The 19,012-nt window shown below is 42.9% G+C and overlaps 2 protein-coding genes and 1 long non-coding RNA gene across 3 annotated transcripts; 2 read left to right on the forward strand and 1 right to left on the reverse strand.

Moving 5' to 3' along the window:
- On the forward strand, positions 1,308 to 3,070 carry LOC8060160 (BAG family molecular chaperone regulator 3). Its single transcript, XM_002446639.2, has 2 exons — positions 1,308 to 1,716; positions 2,424 to 3,070. Exons 1-2 carry the CDS (start codon positions 1,470 to 1,472, stop codon positions 2,651 to 2,653), a joined length of 477 nt encoding a protein of 158 aa, XP_002446684.1. The 5' UTR covers positions 1,308 to 1,469; the 3' UTR covers positions 2,654 to 3,070.
- LOC8073677 (BAG family molecular chaperone regulator 1) lies at positions 7,847 to 9,870 on the forward strand. Its single transcript, XM_002446640.2, has 2 exons — positions 7,847 to 8,314; positions 9,282 to 9,870. The coding sequence occupies exons 1-2, from the start codon at positions 8,056 to 8,058 to the stop codon at positions 9,509 to 9,511; spliced, it is 489 nt and encodes a 162-aa protein (XP_002446685.1). The 5' UTR covers positions 7,847 to 8,055; the 3' UTR covers positions 9,512 to 9,870.
- LOC110436626 lies at positions 11,546 to 12,300 on the reverse strand. The gene is made up of 3 exons (XR_002454438.1): positions 12,179 to 12,300; positions 11,893 to 11,992; positions 11,546 to 11,698 (listed from the first exon to the last, which is right to left on the reverse strand). It is a non-coding gene; the product is annotated as an uncharacterized LOC110436626 (long non-coding RNA).

Genomic DNA, 19,012 nt, shown 5'->3' on the forward strand with positions numbered 1-19,012 from the left:
ACATGTTGCCTCAACCACCGCTAAAGCTCCCTAAAGCCTGAACCATAACAATAAACTATTGCTGATAAACCTAGCTTATCAGGGGTTTGTTTAATATTGTACTAGTGTAGTAGGGCTACTATATATAACTTCTTATTATTGCTCCCTCTAGTTCGCAAATATTTGATTGGTTCAAGCTATAAGGTTTAATTTGGGTCAAACTGTTCAAATCTTTTGATTATTACAAATAACTTTCAAACCAGTATAGTTTATAAACCAGAAAAGTGTGTATGTATACATTTATCTTTGAAAACACTTCATAAAACATAAATTTGTTTGAATATACATTTGTTTCTAATAGAAAATATAATGCTGTCAAAAATCAAAACTATGCTTTGAAGACTCTATCTTTGTCCAAAACAGAGTATTTGCAAGCTGGAGAGGGAGTACATTCTAGCTACAGATAGGAATGAATGAAGCGCACGTACGAGCTCTGAACAATCAATCACGGCATCATCTTTAATTTTTCTACTTCCCTGATCAATGCAAAGGCGCACGGAATCATGCAAACGTGTGCTTGTCTATCATCAGTGGCGAGCAGCAGGGCGCGGAACACCAGCCGGAAAACTTGCGCCTCGCCCAACCGCCGGCCATTAGAATAACCCCGGTAGGTTCGCGGACCGCCCTAATCATCGTGCTCTTGCATGCCAAATGCCATGCATTGCGGGCGGCCGGCCCCATGCCAACTCCCAACTCCCATGTGCATGCGCTCGTCGCGATGCGCACGCATGCAGAGCAATATTCCATCCAGCCGCTTCACCCTCTTTACCCAGCAGCAGCAAGGCCCAACGTACCAAATGTGAAAAAATGCCAAACACATCTCCTAAGCATGAACAACAATATATGTGAAATCGCATGAGGAACGGTGTGGGGTGATCTAAAGACGAGCCATGCGTTTCTGTCTGAACTCTGAACTGGGGTAAAGCTGTTCCGCGAGCATGCGTGCTGCATCCATTTCCGTCAGTAAAAGTACCTGGTTGGTTCGTTAACATTCACATTGACGCATTCGATTTTTCAGTTTTAAATTTGTCTGCATACTGCTACGTACAGTGTTCGAGCAAGGACATGGAATGGAACGCGCGAGAACCGGCGGCCTACCTGTCAGACTTGTGCTGTGCAAATCGGACCCAAGTTGTTTGCGCCTTTGTGAGCTACTAGCCGCTTTGGACTTTGGCACTTTGCGAGGATCGCGCCCTTTTTCTTTTAAACAAACGCACGCTTGTAAAGCTTGTCCTTTGCAGGCCATGGCTGACCCCCCTACCTTCTTCTACTTCTCCCCCCCGGCCCTATATATGCAAAGCGAACTCTTCTTCTACGGCCACACCGGCACCACACGGACTGCTGCTCTCTGCTCTGCCCTCCATTGCTGCAACTGCTGCTCTGAGCTGCTGAGCAGCACCGTGCTACCGTGAGCTCGATCAGTTCCGAAGATGATCAAGCTGAGGTACCCCAAGAAGCTGTTCAGGAGGAGCTCCTCCAAGGGCAGCACTACCAGCAGCAGCAGCGACGGCGATGCCGGCAGCGTCCGCGGCGGCGGGGAGATCGAGTGGGAGGTTCGGCCGGGCGGCATGCTGGTGCAGAAGAGGGACTGCAGGGCGGACGTGGAGGTCATCACCGTCAGGGTCGCCACCGGCTTCTCCTGGCACGACGTCTCCGTTGTGGCTACCTGCACTTTTGGTCAGTACTCGTGCTCTGCATTTTTACTGTATTCATTTGCTCCCCCAAATCTCTCATATTTTTCACAAGAATTGAAAGCCGCCATGTTTTCGTACATAGTTAAAGTTGTGTGTCGATCGGCATTGCTATGATTGTGTCATTGTGTGTCGAGTTCACTTGAAGAGGCTGTGTCTCAATTTGTTCAGCTGTGACAAGAAGTAAACAGGCCAATACTACAAATTCACACAACCTATAGTTTTGTTCACACACAGCCAGATCCACACACACACTGCATCGGCATTGTTGACCCTTCTGAGTTCATTTCTCACTCCACGAGCGGGGAGTCACCTACTTCAGCAATAAAATGAGGAAATCACTGAAGAGTCTGTCACCCTCAACAACTCCATAAGCATGGCACTATATCACTGGGTTGTTCATGTAGGAGTAATAGAAAACACAAACAATGACATGGGCATGTCTGCAATCTGCACAATGATCAATGTCTGCATAGCTACCTGCAAGTGCACGATGACGATCCTGAGTGGAACTTTCCTATCCTTTGTCAGTTTGCCACATAGTAGCATGAGATGAGCTGTCACGATTGTATTTGCTTTTTAAAATAATATAACAAAATTTTGTCGTTACATTACATACTCCAAGAATGAATCAAATATAGTATGCAACAACCTAATAACTAACGCGTGTCTGTGCAAATAAAATGATTGCAGGTGAGCTGAAGGTGGTGCTGTCCATGGTGACAGGGCTGGAGCCTCGGGAGCAGAGGCTGCTGTTCAGGGGCAAGGAGAGGGAGGACAGCGACCACCTCCACATGATCGGGGTGAGGGACATGGACAAGGTGCTGCTCCTCGAGGACCCTGCCCTCAAGGACATGAAGCTCCGGGCCGGACTCACAGCCCAGGCCGTGCAGAGCCCGTATCAGACTTTTATCAAGGTGTAGGCCTGCCCAGCTCGGCTTGGCCCGCCGCCGCCCTAACTGATAGAGTAAACCAGTGTCATTCGGCTGCTGTGCTCTTGGTTGGTGATTGTCTGCTGCTAATCAGTGCTTAGTACCACTCCATGTATGGTATGGGCAAAGGAAACGGCCCCCTTTCATGTGAGAGTTAGAGTACCACTGCTTGTTAGTTGTGTGTTTTCTCATTTGTAGGTAGAAATGCACTTGTAATGCTGAGTGTGGCTGTCATCATATATGCATGCTGAGTCTTTGCTGTCAAGAAAATGCAAACTTAGATGACGCAGGCATACTGGCCTAGCAAGTTCCACACACAGTTTCGACTCTGAAGGGCCTCCAGAGCTCCAACTGATGATGATTTAGAGACAGACATTCCTCCTTTTCGGGCGATGCCTCTTATTTCAACTTCACCTCCTGCTCGGCTGCTCCTGGGTTGTACAGTTTCGTCGGCGATAAAAAAAAGTTTGATTTCCCTGTATCCTGTGAGACACTGACAGATTGGTTGTCCGATGCTTGCTTCAAAATCTGGCGCCATTTCCTACCATACCAGTACCAATCCACAAAATTGGGTGTCTGGCTATATGCTGATGACAAAGAGGCTGCCAAATTTCCACAGAACTGACATCACTGAATTTACTGGCCAACAGTCTAACGGACACTCAACTGATATCTCTGTAGATCAAAGGGCAGCATGAACAGAGCACTGTTGTCCTGGTGGCATCTTGTAGGAGTATACTGTATGTATGCATATACTCCTACACCGTACTACCAAAGCTTTTCCCCTCTCATTCATGTCGATCGCTGCAGCTGCACCTACACAAATTGTACTGCTAGTCTGGTACTAATAACATTAATGTGGCGTGGCGTGACAGTCGGAACGCCATTTCCATGCATGGGATTATGGGAAGATCGTCGCCCCGTAGGTACGGCGGGGAATCCCGATCCACGCAAGCCGCATGTGGGTCTCCCTCCACCCTCGCGTGCCACGGCTACAGATGAAGGATGCTTTGGCTCGAAGAAAAACGGGGATTCCGAGGCGTAAGGACAAACAAGAGCACCCTTGTCAACTAGTAGTATGTCCTGCACACGTTCAGCAATCAGACTGTAGTACTAACCACATGCATGAGCCGCTGGCTGGTGAGCTTCTTGGAAGCCAATCGCTGATGAATCGCAGTTCAGAGTTCAGAACGCTGGACAATTGGACGCCTTGTGTCGATGATGATCAGTTAGTTGTTTATTTTCTATGGAGGATCAAGGTCTGCTTGCTAGCTAGTGGCACACATTTGGGATATCTCGCCAGGTTGATCAACTCATGAGTATCAAGGACTACTTAACTCCATCACTATTAATGATTGTCTATTTCACCCATTATCTACAAATAAACCAAGTATTACGGGGTGTTTGGGACTGTTCCACGAACTCTGCTCCACAAAGTCCACCATGGAGCAACTCCACAAAAAAGCTCTCACAACTCTATATTTTTTTCTCGAATAAAGTGCCTAGAGCTGAAGTTCTTTGGCTAAAAAACATGGAGCAGAGCTACAAAACATAGAGCAGAGCGGTCCCAAACACCCCCTATATCCCCTTAAAACATTAAAAGTCATTTAAATAACCAGATAAGGCGGTTTTACTAACGTGTCATGTTACATGGGTGATGACATGGCAGTGGGTTAGTAAACCGTAGGAAAAGTCTACATAACCCATATCATATCAAGGTTTAACTATGTAAATCCCCTCAATTATAAAAGTTAATATTATGGCCCTTAAAACATTTAATGATATTCAAATAACCTGGTTGTTCTGATATCAGATCCCGCTACACTTATCTGAGTACTCATACTTTTATGTAGACATTAGACAAGAGTATTTTGTGAGTCTGGCCGAGACAAAAAAAAAAAGCCTAGCCGTTTCAGGCCAAGAATAAATCCCGCACATGACCATCTCTTTAGGGCAACCACAATGTTCAGAGAAAGTAGTCTATAGGGAATAAAATACTCTCTATCAGCTAACTGAAACATTGTGGAGGTAGTCCATATAGCAGTCTATAACAAAAGCTACCCATAGCCCTATGGACTACCCATAAGCAATAAAGAAATGTTATTTTCTCTCTCCATGATCTCTCTCTTGTGTCATGATACTCCGTACATGAGATGGTTGGAAAGAATAATTTTTAATCTCTAGTGGACCCTACCTTATGGACTACTTTATTGGCTAAACATTGTGAGCAAAAAATAATAGCTATGGACTACTTATGTAGGCCCCATGTATATGGACTACTTGGTCCATATACATTGAGGTTGCTCTTAGTCGTGTTTGACAGATTTCGTGGCCGGGCCTAGGCAGGCGGGCCACGGGCCGTGGTTGTAATGTAAAATAGCTAAAAGAAATATTTTAGGTTTTTTTTTTGAGATTACACAGTACAACGCAGACACTCAACACGCACGCACACTCACCCCTATGAACACACGTACGCAAACCCTATCCCTATGAGCACCTTCGAAGGACTGAGCCGGCAAATCTTGAAGTTCACGAAGTCACCATAGACGCCTCGCTGTCGACGGGCACGTCGCCTACCACTTAATGCATAGCGCCGGAAAATCCTGGAATAAATCCAGAATAAAGTGCCGCACCCAGGATTTGAACCCTGGGTGGGAGCCCCCCAACCAATGGCCTTTGCCATTGCGCCGTGAACCCCTTGGCAAGAAATATTTTAGGTTAAGAATTTTTTTTTAGACAAAATGATATTTGTGTCGAGACCCTATTCATTAAGACAGTCAGGCTTATTCGAATTTGCTCGGGTCTAATAGGCACATATGTTCCCTTCTCCGTCTTCCTATTCCTTTGAGGCTTGCTCCTGCGTCCTCGTCATACTATTGCATTTCTCCTGATTCTTTTATGTTGTGTTATATGCTTATGGATTCTGATTCAAAAAGAAACCAAAAGTTGATCGATCTGCAAATAGAAATTTGCTTTATATACTTTCCGTTGAGTGCCAGCCAGGCGACCAGCAGCTGCGTACAAGTATATTCCAGTGTAGAATACATGCTTTTGTCGTCATACAAAGCATCACAACTGTCTTACCAAGCATAAGCTTAATCTACTTGGGAGGTCTAGTCCTAAAGGGAAAAAAAACAGTCACCCCAAAATTAAGGCTCATCAACCCAAATAATGTACTGCTGCTGCTCCTAAACCAAACAAACGCCGATTAGCAATGCTGCGACACACATGACACATCACTTCATATAAAATATCTCTACAGCGCTAAGCAGCTAGCTAGCACACGTACGAGCTCTGAACAATCATGGTGCCATCATCCTTTTCCCGGGCCAGTTCGTACGTGCGCGCATCAGTGGCGAGCAGAAGGCGCGGGACACAAGCCGGAAAACTTGCGCCCACAACCGCCAGCAACTACAATAATCACGGTAGGTTTACGACCAAACCGACAACCCTAACCATCATGCATGCTCTTGCATTGCGGCTCTAGTTTTTCTCCCATGTGTCGCATTGCGCACGGTCCCTACTATTCTATCAGGCTGTTTCACCATGTTTACCCGACAAGCCAAATGCAAATCATAGCGGAGGCGGAGCGGTAAAAGGAGACCATGTAATTAACGATGATTATCAAGAGAAGGTCACATCATAATCATAATCATAATCAGTGACTGTTCAGTGTTCAACAGATTCCTCGGAACAACGAGGACTGCACTTATGCTGTATTAACGGAACAAATGTTATCTACTCCGTTCATTCCAAATTATAAATCATTTACTTTTTTTATATCGTTTTTGTTATGTATCTAGACATCGTTATATCTAGATATATAGCAAAATCGTTATATAAAAAATAAAAACGATTTATAATTTGAACGTAGGGAGAGCATGGCGCAATGTCTAAGCAGTTTACAAAGTCAGTTCAGAAGTATATGTGTATGCGTATGGGTCATGAGTGCTTGAGTCTGTATTTGTGTTTATAATATATATTCTTGATTGTGATTGTGTTCGAGCAGACACGGAAAGAAAACAGGCAGGGTGGTTGGCTCCACATTTTAGCCCCGGTTCGTGGAAGCCCGCGCGGGGCTACACAACCGACGCCACTATTTCACGAACGTTCAGTGGAAACAAAAGCAACGGTCAATTTCCGACAGCACTGACATAACCCTATTACTTCTCTCGCTTCGTTCTCCTTCTCTGGCAATGATGTCAGCATTGACATAACCTACAAAAGCCATTTTTTAAAATGCTATAACTTAAAAACGGTGTGTCCATTTTTAATTTCGATGGCACTAGTGTGTTCTACACGATGAGACGAATAAAACTAGACCTCACTTACATATGTTTCGAAGAATTTTGTTCTACAAATAACTTATATGTACTAACTTAGGATATATAATTTAGAACATATAAGTTAGAACACACCATTTACATGTAATAGCTTATGTGTACCAAATAATCAGATATAACTTAGAAAGTATAACTTAGAATATATAACTTATAATGTATAACTTATAACTTATACGAAACCTTGAAAACGTAAGAGTTATGAAACACATTTTATTTATAAAAAGTTATTAAACACAAAGGACAAATGAACTAAGTTATACCTTATGACAAAACTTGCAAACACAAAAGTTATTAACGTACAAAGGAACGAATTAACTTATAACTTATATCAAAACTTACAAACATAAAAAATTGATGAAATCTAACTTGTGTACACAAGTTATTCCATGTAACTTGTGTATATAAGTTAATCAATACAATTTATGTGCATAAGTTGTAAAGTTATATGTTATTGTAATTTAACACATAAATTTCTATGTAAAAAAATCTTCGAAATATATGTAAGTGGGATCTAGTTTTGTTCATCTCGTCACGAAGAATACATTGGTGCAAACAGAATGAAAATTGGATAAACCGTTTGGAAGTTATAGTAATTTAAAATAAATGATTTGCAATTTTGAGATGACGTCAATAGGACGTCAGCGGAGTGGAAGACGCTGAGATCGTTCGCTGGATTAGTTTCTAATGAACGTTCACTAGAATGGATCTGGGCTACACAACTCTACTGCAAATTGGAGCAGAGCCGCTCCACATTTGTGAGCTACCCGTTTTGGAGTTTGCGAAGATCGCCTGTCCTATTGTCCCCTCTCACGCCTCACCACTCACCAGAACCTTTTTTTTTTTTTTGCTTCAACGAAGTAACGAACGCACGCTTCTAAAGCTTGTCCCGTCACCTGTGCACGCACTGCCTTCCTTTCCTCCCCCTATATACACACAGTGACCTCTCTTGAGTTGTTCCACGGCCGCACCACCATTTCAGCGTGACTCACCGCTCCTCCTCGCTCTCCATTGCTGCTGGAGCGAGCAGCTTCTTGGCCTAGTGTTGCCACAATGATCAAGCTGAGGTGCTCCAAGAAGCTGTTCAGGAGGAGCTCCTCCAACTCCAAGGGCAGCACCGCCGGCAGCAGCAGCAGCAGCGACGGCGGGGATGCCGGCAGCGGTGGCCGTGGGGAGATCGAGTGGGAGGTGAGGCCCGGAGGGATGCTGGTGCAGAAGAGGGAGGGGAGGCCGGACGTGGAGGTGATCACCGTCAGGGTGGCCACCGGCTTCTCCTGGCATGACGTCTCCATCGGGGCTACCTGCACTTTTGGTAAGTACTGAGTAGTAGCCTGAACATTTTTTTTTTTTTGTGTCTGCTCATTTGCTTGCCAGTTTTTTGGTAGAGCAGTAGAGCTCTCTCTGAGTTTGGTTGTGTATGTCCTAGAAAGTTGTTTTGACCATGCATGTTTTTTTTTTTGGCTTTTGAGGCTTCTCCCTTAAATAAATAAAGAGTTTATTAGCACACCTTTTTGTGCTAATAAAAATGTGAATATTCCATAAAGCTCACTTGTAACAACGTCTTGTTCGTTTGAGTTTATCAGCCGAATCTATCAACCATTAGTAGCATGCAAGTATCCTTATGATTCTGCATAGGTTGGGTACAACTACAATAAGCTGGTTGCAAAGTGCTTAACTAAGTTGTTTAGTTCTAGATGCAAGTATCCAGCACACACTGACAAAAAATTGTTCAGCTGCAGTTTGGCCCCCTGATCCAAACTAGTAATACTGAAACTCAAAGTATCAAGAATCAACTTTGACAAGGACTAAACACTGAAAGTGGCCAATGCCAGTTGATTCATCTGTCCCCCAGTTTCCATAGCCAGATCCAGCCAAACAGGAATTGTTGGCACTTGCATTTCTGCCCATTGGCATGTGTCCACTAGCCAAATCACCTGCATCATCATCAGCAGTAAAATGACTGGTGAGTCGTCACCCAAGTCACCCTCAGGCCTCAACTACTCCACAAAACCACAAGTATGGTCGTAGGTAACAGGGGTGTGCAGGCATGCATAGAGAGACACAATTAAACAGTGACATGGGCATCTCTGCACACATGACCATTCAGACAAGGGACTTGAATGGAACGAACCTTCATAATCTGTGCACAATTGCATGTGTTTGCTATTTTTTTTAAAAAAAACAACTGTTTCATTCACCCTTCTTCAGAAAAAAAAAGCAAACCAAATATGAGAAATTGGGCCAGAGATATAACATGTGTCCATGCGAAACGATTGCAGAGGAGCTGAAGGCGGTGCTGTCCATGGTGACGGGGCTTGAGCCACGGGAGCAGAGGCTGCTGTTCAGGGGCAAGGAGAGGGAGGACGGCGACCACCTCCACATGGTCGGGGTGAGGGACAGGGACAAGGTGCTCCTGCTCGAGGACCCTGCCCTCAAGGACATGAAGCTCCGGGCCACGCTCGTGGCCCAGACCGCGCAGAGCCCATACCGGCCTTTCATCAAGGTGTAGGTTGGCCCGGCACGGCCTGTGGCGTCTGCCTCGCTAAGTGCTTCCTTAGTGCTTATAGAGCTAATCAATCGCGCCATCAGCTGGTCAGGCTTCTCTTAATAACTGATACTAATAAGCTGATTAGTTGCTGGTGGCTTAATCAAGTAGGACTGTAGGAGTATGTATGGTGTGATGTGATTTATTACCGCCCCTAATCGCTGACCCACTGCCATGAACAAGTGCTATGTACCACTCTACTCTCCATGTGCTATGTACGCTCGTCATATTAAATTTATCCAAGGATAGAACAATGGTAAAATAATAAGTAGCAAGGATATATGTGGTTTCTATGAACTAAAGCAAGACTTAAGACTTCGGGGCATAACCCGTCTAACAGAGGGATGATTAGACAAGGTCTGCCACGAGCTCTACGATTTAATAATTAGACGTATCGTGGTGGAATACAAAAGATGTACAGGGCTATCACCATCTGTCACCTACTACAACCTATCTGGAGGCCTAGCTGTAAACACAACCAAGCTATAGCCTAAGCACCACGTTTAATCTATAGACTCGCTACTCTAATCATGTACACCATGAAATGAGATTAGAGCGCTCTAACCAAGCGGCGAAACCAGTAAACACAATAGTATAAATAATACTTAAGTAATACTAAATCGCGCGTGCACTCGATTGGAAACACAAAAGTTATAACTTATGCTAAAACTTGGAAACACAAAACTGTTAAAAAAACATAACTTATGTACAAAAGTTGCTAAACACAAAGGAACAATTTAACTTATAACATAGGCCAAAACTCAGAAACACAAAAGTTATTAAACACAAACAAACCAATTAACTTATAACTTATATCAAAACTTAGAACACAAAAACTATGAACACTACTTATGTGCAAAATGTTATATTATCAAAGTTGTGAATATAAGTTATGTATAAAAAGATCTGTATATAACTTAGTAACTTTCTAAAAAAAAGATACATAATTTTTTAAACCAAAAATAGAAAGTTGCGGGAGTACTCAAACATCTGTTGCATATAACTTATTAGTAACTTTCTTAAAAGGGAAAATTGCGGAAATATTTTATCAAAAATAAAAAGTTACGAGGATTACTCAATCATCCGCTAGATTTGAATCCAGTGCATGCTTCCTTAATGGTTACTGCTTAGAGCTAATCAATCAATCATGCCATCAGCTGATCACGCTTCTCCTAACAGATTAGTTGTTTAATGTATGGTGTGATGTGATCTTCTGCTCCTGATCGCCCGACTGCCCATGAACAAGTGCTATGTACCACTCTATGACTCTACTCCATGTGAGAGATACTGCTGCTACTACTTGATCAGTTGGGTTACTGTGTGAGCGTAGCTACTGGCACTTGCAAGTGCCAAGATGTGTGGACTTTGGGACTTGTTTAGTTCCCACCAAAATCCAAAAAGTTTTCAAGATTCCCCGTCACATCGAATCTTGTGGCAAATGCATGAAGCATTAAATATAGACGAAAGCAAAAACTAATTACACAATTGAGCTGGAAATCGCGAGACGAATCTTTTAATCCTAGTTAGTTCATAATTAGATAATATTTATCACAAACAAACGAAAGTGCTACAGTACCGAAATTCGAAATCTTTTTGATCTAAATAAGGCCTTAGTTATTGCCGCGGCATATGCTAGGTTTGGTTTGGAAAGATGCAAAGCTTTAGATTGTGCCTGCGACTTATTAATTAATTGGGGTCCATGGGTGGAGATGGAATTATATTGCATCAAAAGATTCAAGAGCGCTATCATGTTATTTTCATGACTCACGAGCCCACATTCTTGTGGCATTGTGCTGCGAGAGAATCCTGTTCCTGAATGAATGAATCCCGGCTGCAGGAACTAGCTAGCTAGAACTAGAATCATGTGCAAGCAGACAGCCGAAAGGGGAGTTCGGTATCTAGTACCAGTCGACCAGTGCATGAATGAATGGACAGCAAATGGAGTGCACACCCAGCAAGTGGTTAGAGCTAGATATTACCTTCAAATCAACTTCTTCAATAATACTAATTTTTCCTAGCATAGCATATAGTAACTTTTAATGTGGATAGCTCACGTGACATCTCTACCCCTAAAAAGCCCGAAGAGGGACGTCAACAGCACTCCCTCTTCGACGTGCTCGCGTCCTCCGACTACTCGGCCACTCTCTCCTCCTGCAGCTTCAAAAAAAGAGTGGGCGAGCCGTCCAGCACGCTGAGCCAGGCAGAGGGCCAGAGAGGGAGCACATGCAGGCAGGCAGGCGACAGGCTTTGAGCCAGCGCAGCAGCAGCAGCCGGCGGGTAATCTACCCCATATTGGCCTGCCCCTGACTCACATTACTGTACATTAACAGTGCTATCCACGTTACCGTTCGATCCTTCGCTCCGTCGCTCCTGGCCGGCCCCTGCCCCACACGCGTACGGCCACCGCCCTCCCTCCTGCAAGCGATAAGGATTGGCCTGCCCCTCCTGCTAGCCAGCGTTAAAAAATAGCCAGCTACAGTACAGGGATAAAAAAAAAGGACAAAATAAAACAACCAGCGTTCCCTACTCCATCTCTGTCCTTGCGTCGCACACGCTGAGAGCCGGAGGGAGCACATGCAGGCTCTGCTGAAGTGGGAGCAGCTGCAACAGTGAGTGGTAAGTTTCACTCACCAACTTTTCCTCCACCCGCTTCTTCCTCCCTGCAACAATTCCTCCGCCAGCTCTTTCCTCCCTACAACAATGGCTTCCCTCTCTCTCTAAAGAACTACTCGTATGTATGCACACAGCTTCCAAGATTCAGAGGCAGGGGGCGGATCAATCAGTCGGCGAGTGACGGAAACACCCAAACCGGTGGCGGCCACTTCCAGAGCAAGTCCCTGGCGGCGCCGCGCGGCGGCCTGTAGCTCCCGTCGGCGAGGTCCAGCACGCCCACATCCGGCGGGACCAGTGGCGGACCCAGAATTTTATCACAGGGTATGCCGCACAAAAAAAAATCTTACGCAATTCGATAAAACCCCTTCCAATTTGGTAAAAACAATGTGCATTAAATAATATGATAAGTCTTAAATTTAAAGATTAGCTAAAAATTATAACAAATTATGATATAAAGAAAAGAAATACAAATAATTCGAAATAGTAGCCATAAAAGAGACATACAACAAGATGGGATGAAAAGATAGCAAAAGAAAGGATGAAATATTTATTTATAGTTATAATATCTAGAGGGGATAAAAAATAAAAATAAAGACACATAGGTGTCATGGGATACAACATGATGGGATAAAAATAATATAAAAACTAATCCATACTTAATTTTAAAAGTTACAAAAGAAAATAGAAAATTAAAATGTCATTGCATATAGCTATTAATAAGTGATAATAAAACGAATTCGAGGTTATATTATTTTTATTTATTATTTCATTTCATGAGGTGTCTCATAGGAAACAACAACTTAGGATGAATAAAATCAGAAAATGAAGACAAAAATAGGTAATTTTTAAAGGGGCAAAAAAAAAGAGAATAAAGAAATGGGAAACAGAAAATGAAGACGAAAATTGCAGCTGCAAAGGTTTGAACTGGTGACCTCTTGATTAAGAACCAAAAGACATACCATTGAGCTAGCAAGGCATACTAATAATACTTGTTGTAAATATTTATATGTAAACAATGCACTATTAATTAAGTAGAAGGCTGACCCACAGGGTATGCCGTGGCCCACCTGGCATACCCCGTGGGTCCGCCCTGGGCGGGACCTCGTGGCACCGGTCGTGCGACCACGGTCCGTCGTCGGTGAAGTAGACGCAGTCGCTCCTCACCCCGACGTCGTCCGCGGGGACGCACAGCTACGCGCTCTTCCCGAGTAACAGCGCGCGTTCGCCCAGGACGACGCGGCCGTCCGCCCGCGCCCATCGGCCGGCGGCGGCCGGATCAATCAGACGGCGAGTGACGGGAACACCCAAACCGGTGGCGGCGGCGGCGCTGCGCGGCGGCCTGTAGCTCCCGTCAGCGAGGTCCAGGGCGGCGAGCGAGCGCAGCTGCGCCGCCTGTGCCGCGTCCGTGCGGGACGGGCAGGAGCGGCGGACGAGCAGGGCGACGTCGCAGCCGACGAGCACGGCGAGTGAGGTGGTGAGCAGCAGCAGCAGGTGGCGGTTCTCCGCGAGCGAGGACGCCCAGTGCGCCCCGGCCCCACCCTCGGGGTCAGGGTCCCACCCCGTCAGCAGCGCCGCCAGCAGGTCCAGCGCTCGGGGTCACATAATTTCTTTTATTTTTAAAATTGGTTTTAGGAAAATACCTCGAACATGTTGGGACGTCTGAGTTACTATTAGTTTTTATTAAATCTATTCCCTCTGTGCCATTAAAAGTGTCGTTTTTTACTTTTAGATTTTATTGTTTGACGTTCGTCTTATTCAATTTTTATGCAAATAGTAAAATAAATAAAACATAGTTAAAATATTTTTATTGACGAAACAAGTCATAACAAAATAAATAATATTTATAACAAATTTTGAATAAGACTAATGGTCAAATAAGAAGAACAAAAAGTCAAAAACGACACTTTTAGTGGGACAGAGGCTGTGTTGAGAGGATACAATGGGGAGAGAATGAAAAATGGAGACAGAAGAGAAGAAATTAGAAAAGAAAAAAAGAAATGAAAATAAGAGGGGTATTTTTTTCTAGCTCAAGCTATATTATCATAGCAGAACGGATGGGTTGATATGATTAATATACGAAGATGATAGGTCGTTTCCATGAGAATGAGATGGTGTACCATTATGTGCTGGTCATATTGTTTGGGAACATTGATCTTACAAATAGACTTTATAATGGTACCAGACTTATTATACAGGGTTCCAAAAAATACTATAGATACAGAAATTGTGTTAGAACATGCTCGAAAGAGATTTTTTTCTACTTCATATAGCCTTATGCCCATTGAACGATGAGATGTTCCCATTCCAATTTAAAAGAAAATAGTTTCCATAAATTGATGTAAAATTTGTGTGCCAAGGAAATTTTTTAAAAAAGAGTACATATTGATGAATACATATGATGAATTTTAGAAACTGAGCTTTTTTATTTGCAAGTGGATAAAAATAGTATGTTTGTCTATATATTTTGATGCACAGAGTTTTTATATCATTGTTGCATTGAAATTTTACTTCCGTAGCAACACACGGTCATACGCTAGTTTGGTGAGAAATGATCTGAGTGGGAACTTGCTGGTGTTCCCCATTGAAGGGACAGCAGGACTGCAGGTCCGCGTTCGTCTCGGCGTCAGTGAACCCTCTCGGTGCTCTGTGCAGCGCCGTGCATCATGACAACACGAGCAATCTGCCATAGTCGCGCACACCTCAAGATATTTGTTGCTAGATTACTCGATTACATTATATAGTACTCGACTAGAATATCATAAGCATGCAGGTATCCGGGGAGACCGACGACGTCCAGAACTTCAGTTGGCAGAGCTGTCAGATACTGGCCTGAACACCTCAAGTAAAATCTCATAGACCCCAGTGGCGGCCCAGGTGTGCTATCTCCTCCGATCCAACCAACGAGCATGCAAAGCTGGAGGTCTGAAGCTGAGAGACGTTCAGCGCTGTTGTTGTCTGCCGACGCATTCTCAATCGCGAGCCATGTCGTTGCTTGCTTACTGCATCGACTGCCACCATTCGCAACCCGCCGCGGTGCACCATCTGAGCAGCCTCCACGCAGGAGTACGTGCCTGGGAAACTATCCTCAGACACCGCACGCACGGGTCAGAGTTTGGCAGCCTAGCTTCTACAAAGTTGCCCTGCCCCTTTTGCCAACCTTGTGACGAGAGCAGGAGAGTAGCTGTAAACCACTTGGCATCATCATCCAGCAAATACTCCTAGTAATCCTACTAGTTAGCACCAATAGCGCTAACTAACAACAGCTAGGGAGCTAGCCCGAAGTTGCATCATCGATGATCGTGCAGTGTCCAAAAGCAAACAAATTAAAAGGCGGCGGCGTACGTGTCTCGTCTCGCCTCTCCCTGTCGCGCGCGGTCGTGGTCGCCGCCTGACCCTCATCTCGTTTCGCCATCATCGTCTTGTGTCCTGTCCCGCCGCGCAGTGCAGTGCAGGAAAAGAACGGCCGTTCTAGCTCATCCTCCACTCGCGTCGGCGTCGCGTGTTGAGGGAGAGGGAGGTGTGTGCAAAAGGAAAAGAAAAAAAGAAAGGAAAACATGAGGCAAAGCAACACGATATATACTACTCGCAGTGTGCCGGGAATAGTCTGCTGTAATTGGCCTCGGTTGGGACGCGGATGCGATATCGATGCCATTGCCCCATGGAATTATTGGAATGGAATGGAATGACGAGACGACGATGGGTACAGTACACTAGCTACGTATACTCCTTGTCGCTTTTGCCCTCGATCAGCTCTGTCGTCGCGCGCCACCCCGGCCGGCGTGATACACCCATGCACCCAACTATATACTTCCTACACGTTACTTTCACCGCGTCAAGTACGTGGCACACGTTCTAGCGTGCAGTGGGTGAACGAACACTGAACAGGCTCACCGAAAGCGATCGAGAGGTGCAGATGACAAGGAGACGTTAACGGCTCTCTCTCTCCATCATCACGACTCTTTTTATCGGAATTCTTCGGGTCCGTGTTCAGACCCGAGCACTCGTCCAAACGACGTTTCTCGCGCTCCGCGACGCAATATTTCCCGCCCTCCACCCCGACGCGACGTTTTCGACGCTAGGCTTCGGCCTTCCAGGTTTCAGGTACGTAATGTATATGGTACGTAGTTTCTCTTCCCTTTTCTTTTTTGTTTTTCTTTTCTTTTTGTGCTTCATTTTTTTTCTTTTTATTCCCCTTTTGTGTTTAATTTATTTTTTATTTTTTGTTTTATGTGTTTGTATTATTCTTTTCATTTTTCAAATTGTTTATCTTTATTCTGTTTCCTTTTTATTTTAATTTCCTTTCCTTTTCTTATTATTTTTCTTTCCTTGCTTCAATTTATTTTTTGTTTTATTTTTGTTTCATGTGATTTTTTTATGTTTTCATATTTCATTTTTTTGTTTACTTCATTTAATTTTGTTTTTATGTTTATTCTTTTTTCTCTCTTTTTTTCTTTTCTCTTTTTACTTAATGTTTTCTATAGTTTTTCTTTTCATTTTTTTTATTTTCATGCTTCACTATTTTTTTTGTTTATGTGTTTTTATTATTCTTTTTAACTTTTTATATTTTATGTTTCTTTTTTTTCTTTTCTTATTATTTTGATGCTCGCATGTTGTGCATGTAATGTTTTATTTTTATTTTTTTCTTTTTTCTTTTTGTTTTCTATTTATTTATTTTCTTTGTTTCTTTACTAATAAGTATATTTTCTTTCATCTATGTATTTTATTTATTATTTTTATAATGTTGTTTGTGATGCTTTATGTAGTTGACATGTGATTTTTATGTTTTTTGATGTTTATATGTTATACATGCGATGTTTTTTATGTTCACGTGGCACACATATAATATAATGTATTTTGCAATATTTGGATAATATATATGTCATGTTTTCATAGCATAAATGAGATGTTCTATGATGTACTTAGTGATGTTCACTTACTACACATATTATGTTCTGTGATGTATTTTGTTAGTGTTCACATAATATATATATGATGTTCTATAATGCATTAAATGATGTTCTGTGGTATTTTTAACGATGTTCTCTAGTGTACATGTGGTGTTCTATAGTATATTTTTAAGATGTTTAAAAAGCATCTATGTGATATTCTTTTAATATTTTTCTATTACGTTTTTATTTTTTGTCTTATGCTTTTGCTCTAGATTTTATTTATAGTGCATGCAAATTTCACTGACAGATGGCAGAGGTAGCGTATGGGTAGACTGAGATAGCGTGTATATCGGCTAAAGTGGTCATAATTATCAAAATATATTCATGTGAGATCTTGTTTTAAAGGATTTATTGCAAGGAACTCGATGGTCAAATTGAAAATTAATTTGAATATTTGGTTTAACAGTTATGACTTTTTTTATTTCGTTAAAAATCACATGCATAAGCTGAAAGTTGAATTGGATGTGGTGGACCAGCTAAATTTGACCACTTTAGCCGATATACACGCTATCTCAGTCTACCCGTACGCTACCTCTACCATCTGTCAGTGAAATTTGCATGCACTATAAGTGGCGAAAAAAATAGGCGGGAAGCTGACAGTGGCTCTTGACAGATTGGGCGGACCCTAGCAGCCTGGTGCGGCCGTTCGCCCCCCACCACGTACGTGTGCTATAGAGTTGCACATGTTTATCGAGCAAAAAGCCAAAAACTCTCTCCAGTACCTCGGCGGCGACATTGCTCGATCCTCGATCAAGTTATAACAATCTTACACCTTTCCCCGTATAGGCAGAAGTCAGCTGGGAGAGAAACATAGAACCACGCCTGCCACTAGTTTCTCCATTATTACAGGAACGCTAGTACAGTACAGGTGTACAACACATCGTGTGACTTAAACATGAAGTTTTGATTTTTTTTCCAAAATTTTTAAATCTAAATAAAAAATTTAGCATGATTTATGACTACACAACTATTGAGCAAAAGAATATGTGCAACATAAACAATAGAAAATATACTAGGTCATAAAGTTACATAGCACATGTATTAGTGTAGTATGGAAGTTCATATATTTTTTTTCTTGCGGTCACTCCTGAAATTACCAAAATTTGGGAAATTGAAATAAACTTTGAGCCCTGGTTATTTGCTCCTTGACAGCTTATAGTAGTCATGTAACTTGCGTGGACGACACCAGTGATGTAGATCATCCTCTTCATCATTATCTCACACATTATTGTTGTACCATTTCTCAACATTTTCCCTTTGAATTAAATTTGCAGATATCCATGTTGAATTGAAGAGTACTCAATCCTCACCGGAGCATCCACGACACCAGTGATGTAGATGTAGATCACCCTCTTCATCATCATCCCACACATTACATTATTGTTGTACCATTTCTCAACATTTTCCTTTTCAATTAAATTTGCAGTTATTCACGTTGAATTAAAGAGTACTCAATCCTCACCGGAGCATCCAAATTCCAGAGTTATCAAGAAGGCAACACACGTGCCATGTCATATCATCAATGTCATTAGAGCGATGTTGATGTAAATCCAATTAATCCTACATCCAAAGAGTTAGAGCACTCCGATTACACAAATCACCTTGCCACAAACTCAGCCTAACCAAGTTTTAGAACCCGGCTTCCATATTAAGCCTAGAAAAAACTAAGAACAATGAAAAGGAGCACAACTGACCTGTCTAGTGGCCGGCCACCTAGAGCGCGCGTACATGCTTTTTATTTTCTTGGGCCTTGTTTAGTTCCTCAAAAATTTTGCAAAATATTTCAGATTCTCCGTCACATTGAATCTTTAGACGTATGCATGGAGTATTAAATATAGATAAAAATAAAAACTAATTGCACAGTTTGGTCGAAATTGGCGAGACGAATCTTTTGAGCCTAGTT

This window comes from Sorghum bicolor, chromosome 6 (genome assembly GCF_000003195.3).
Source record: "Sorghum bicolor cultivar BTx623 chromosome 6, Sorghum_bicolor_NCBIv3, whole genome shotgun sequence".
Classification (NCBI taxonomy): domain Eukaryota; kingdom Viridiplantae; phylum Streptophyta; class Magnoliopsida; order Poales; family Poaceae; genus Sorghum; species Sorghum bicolor.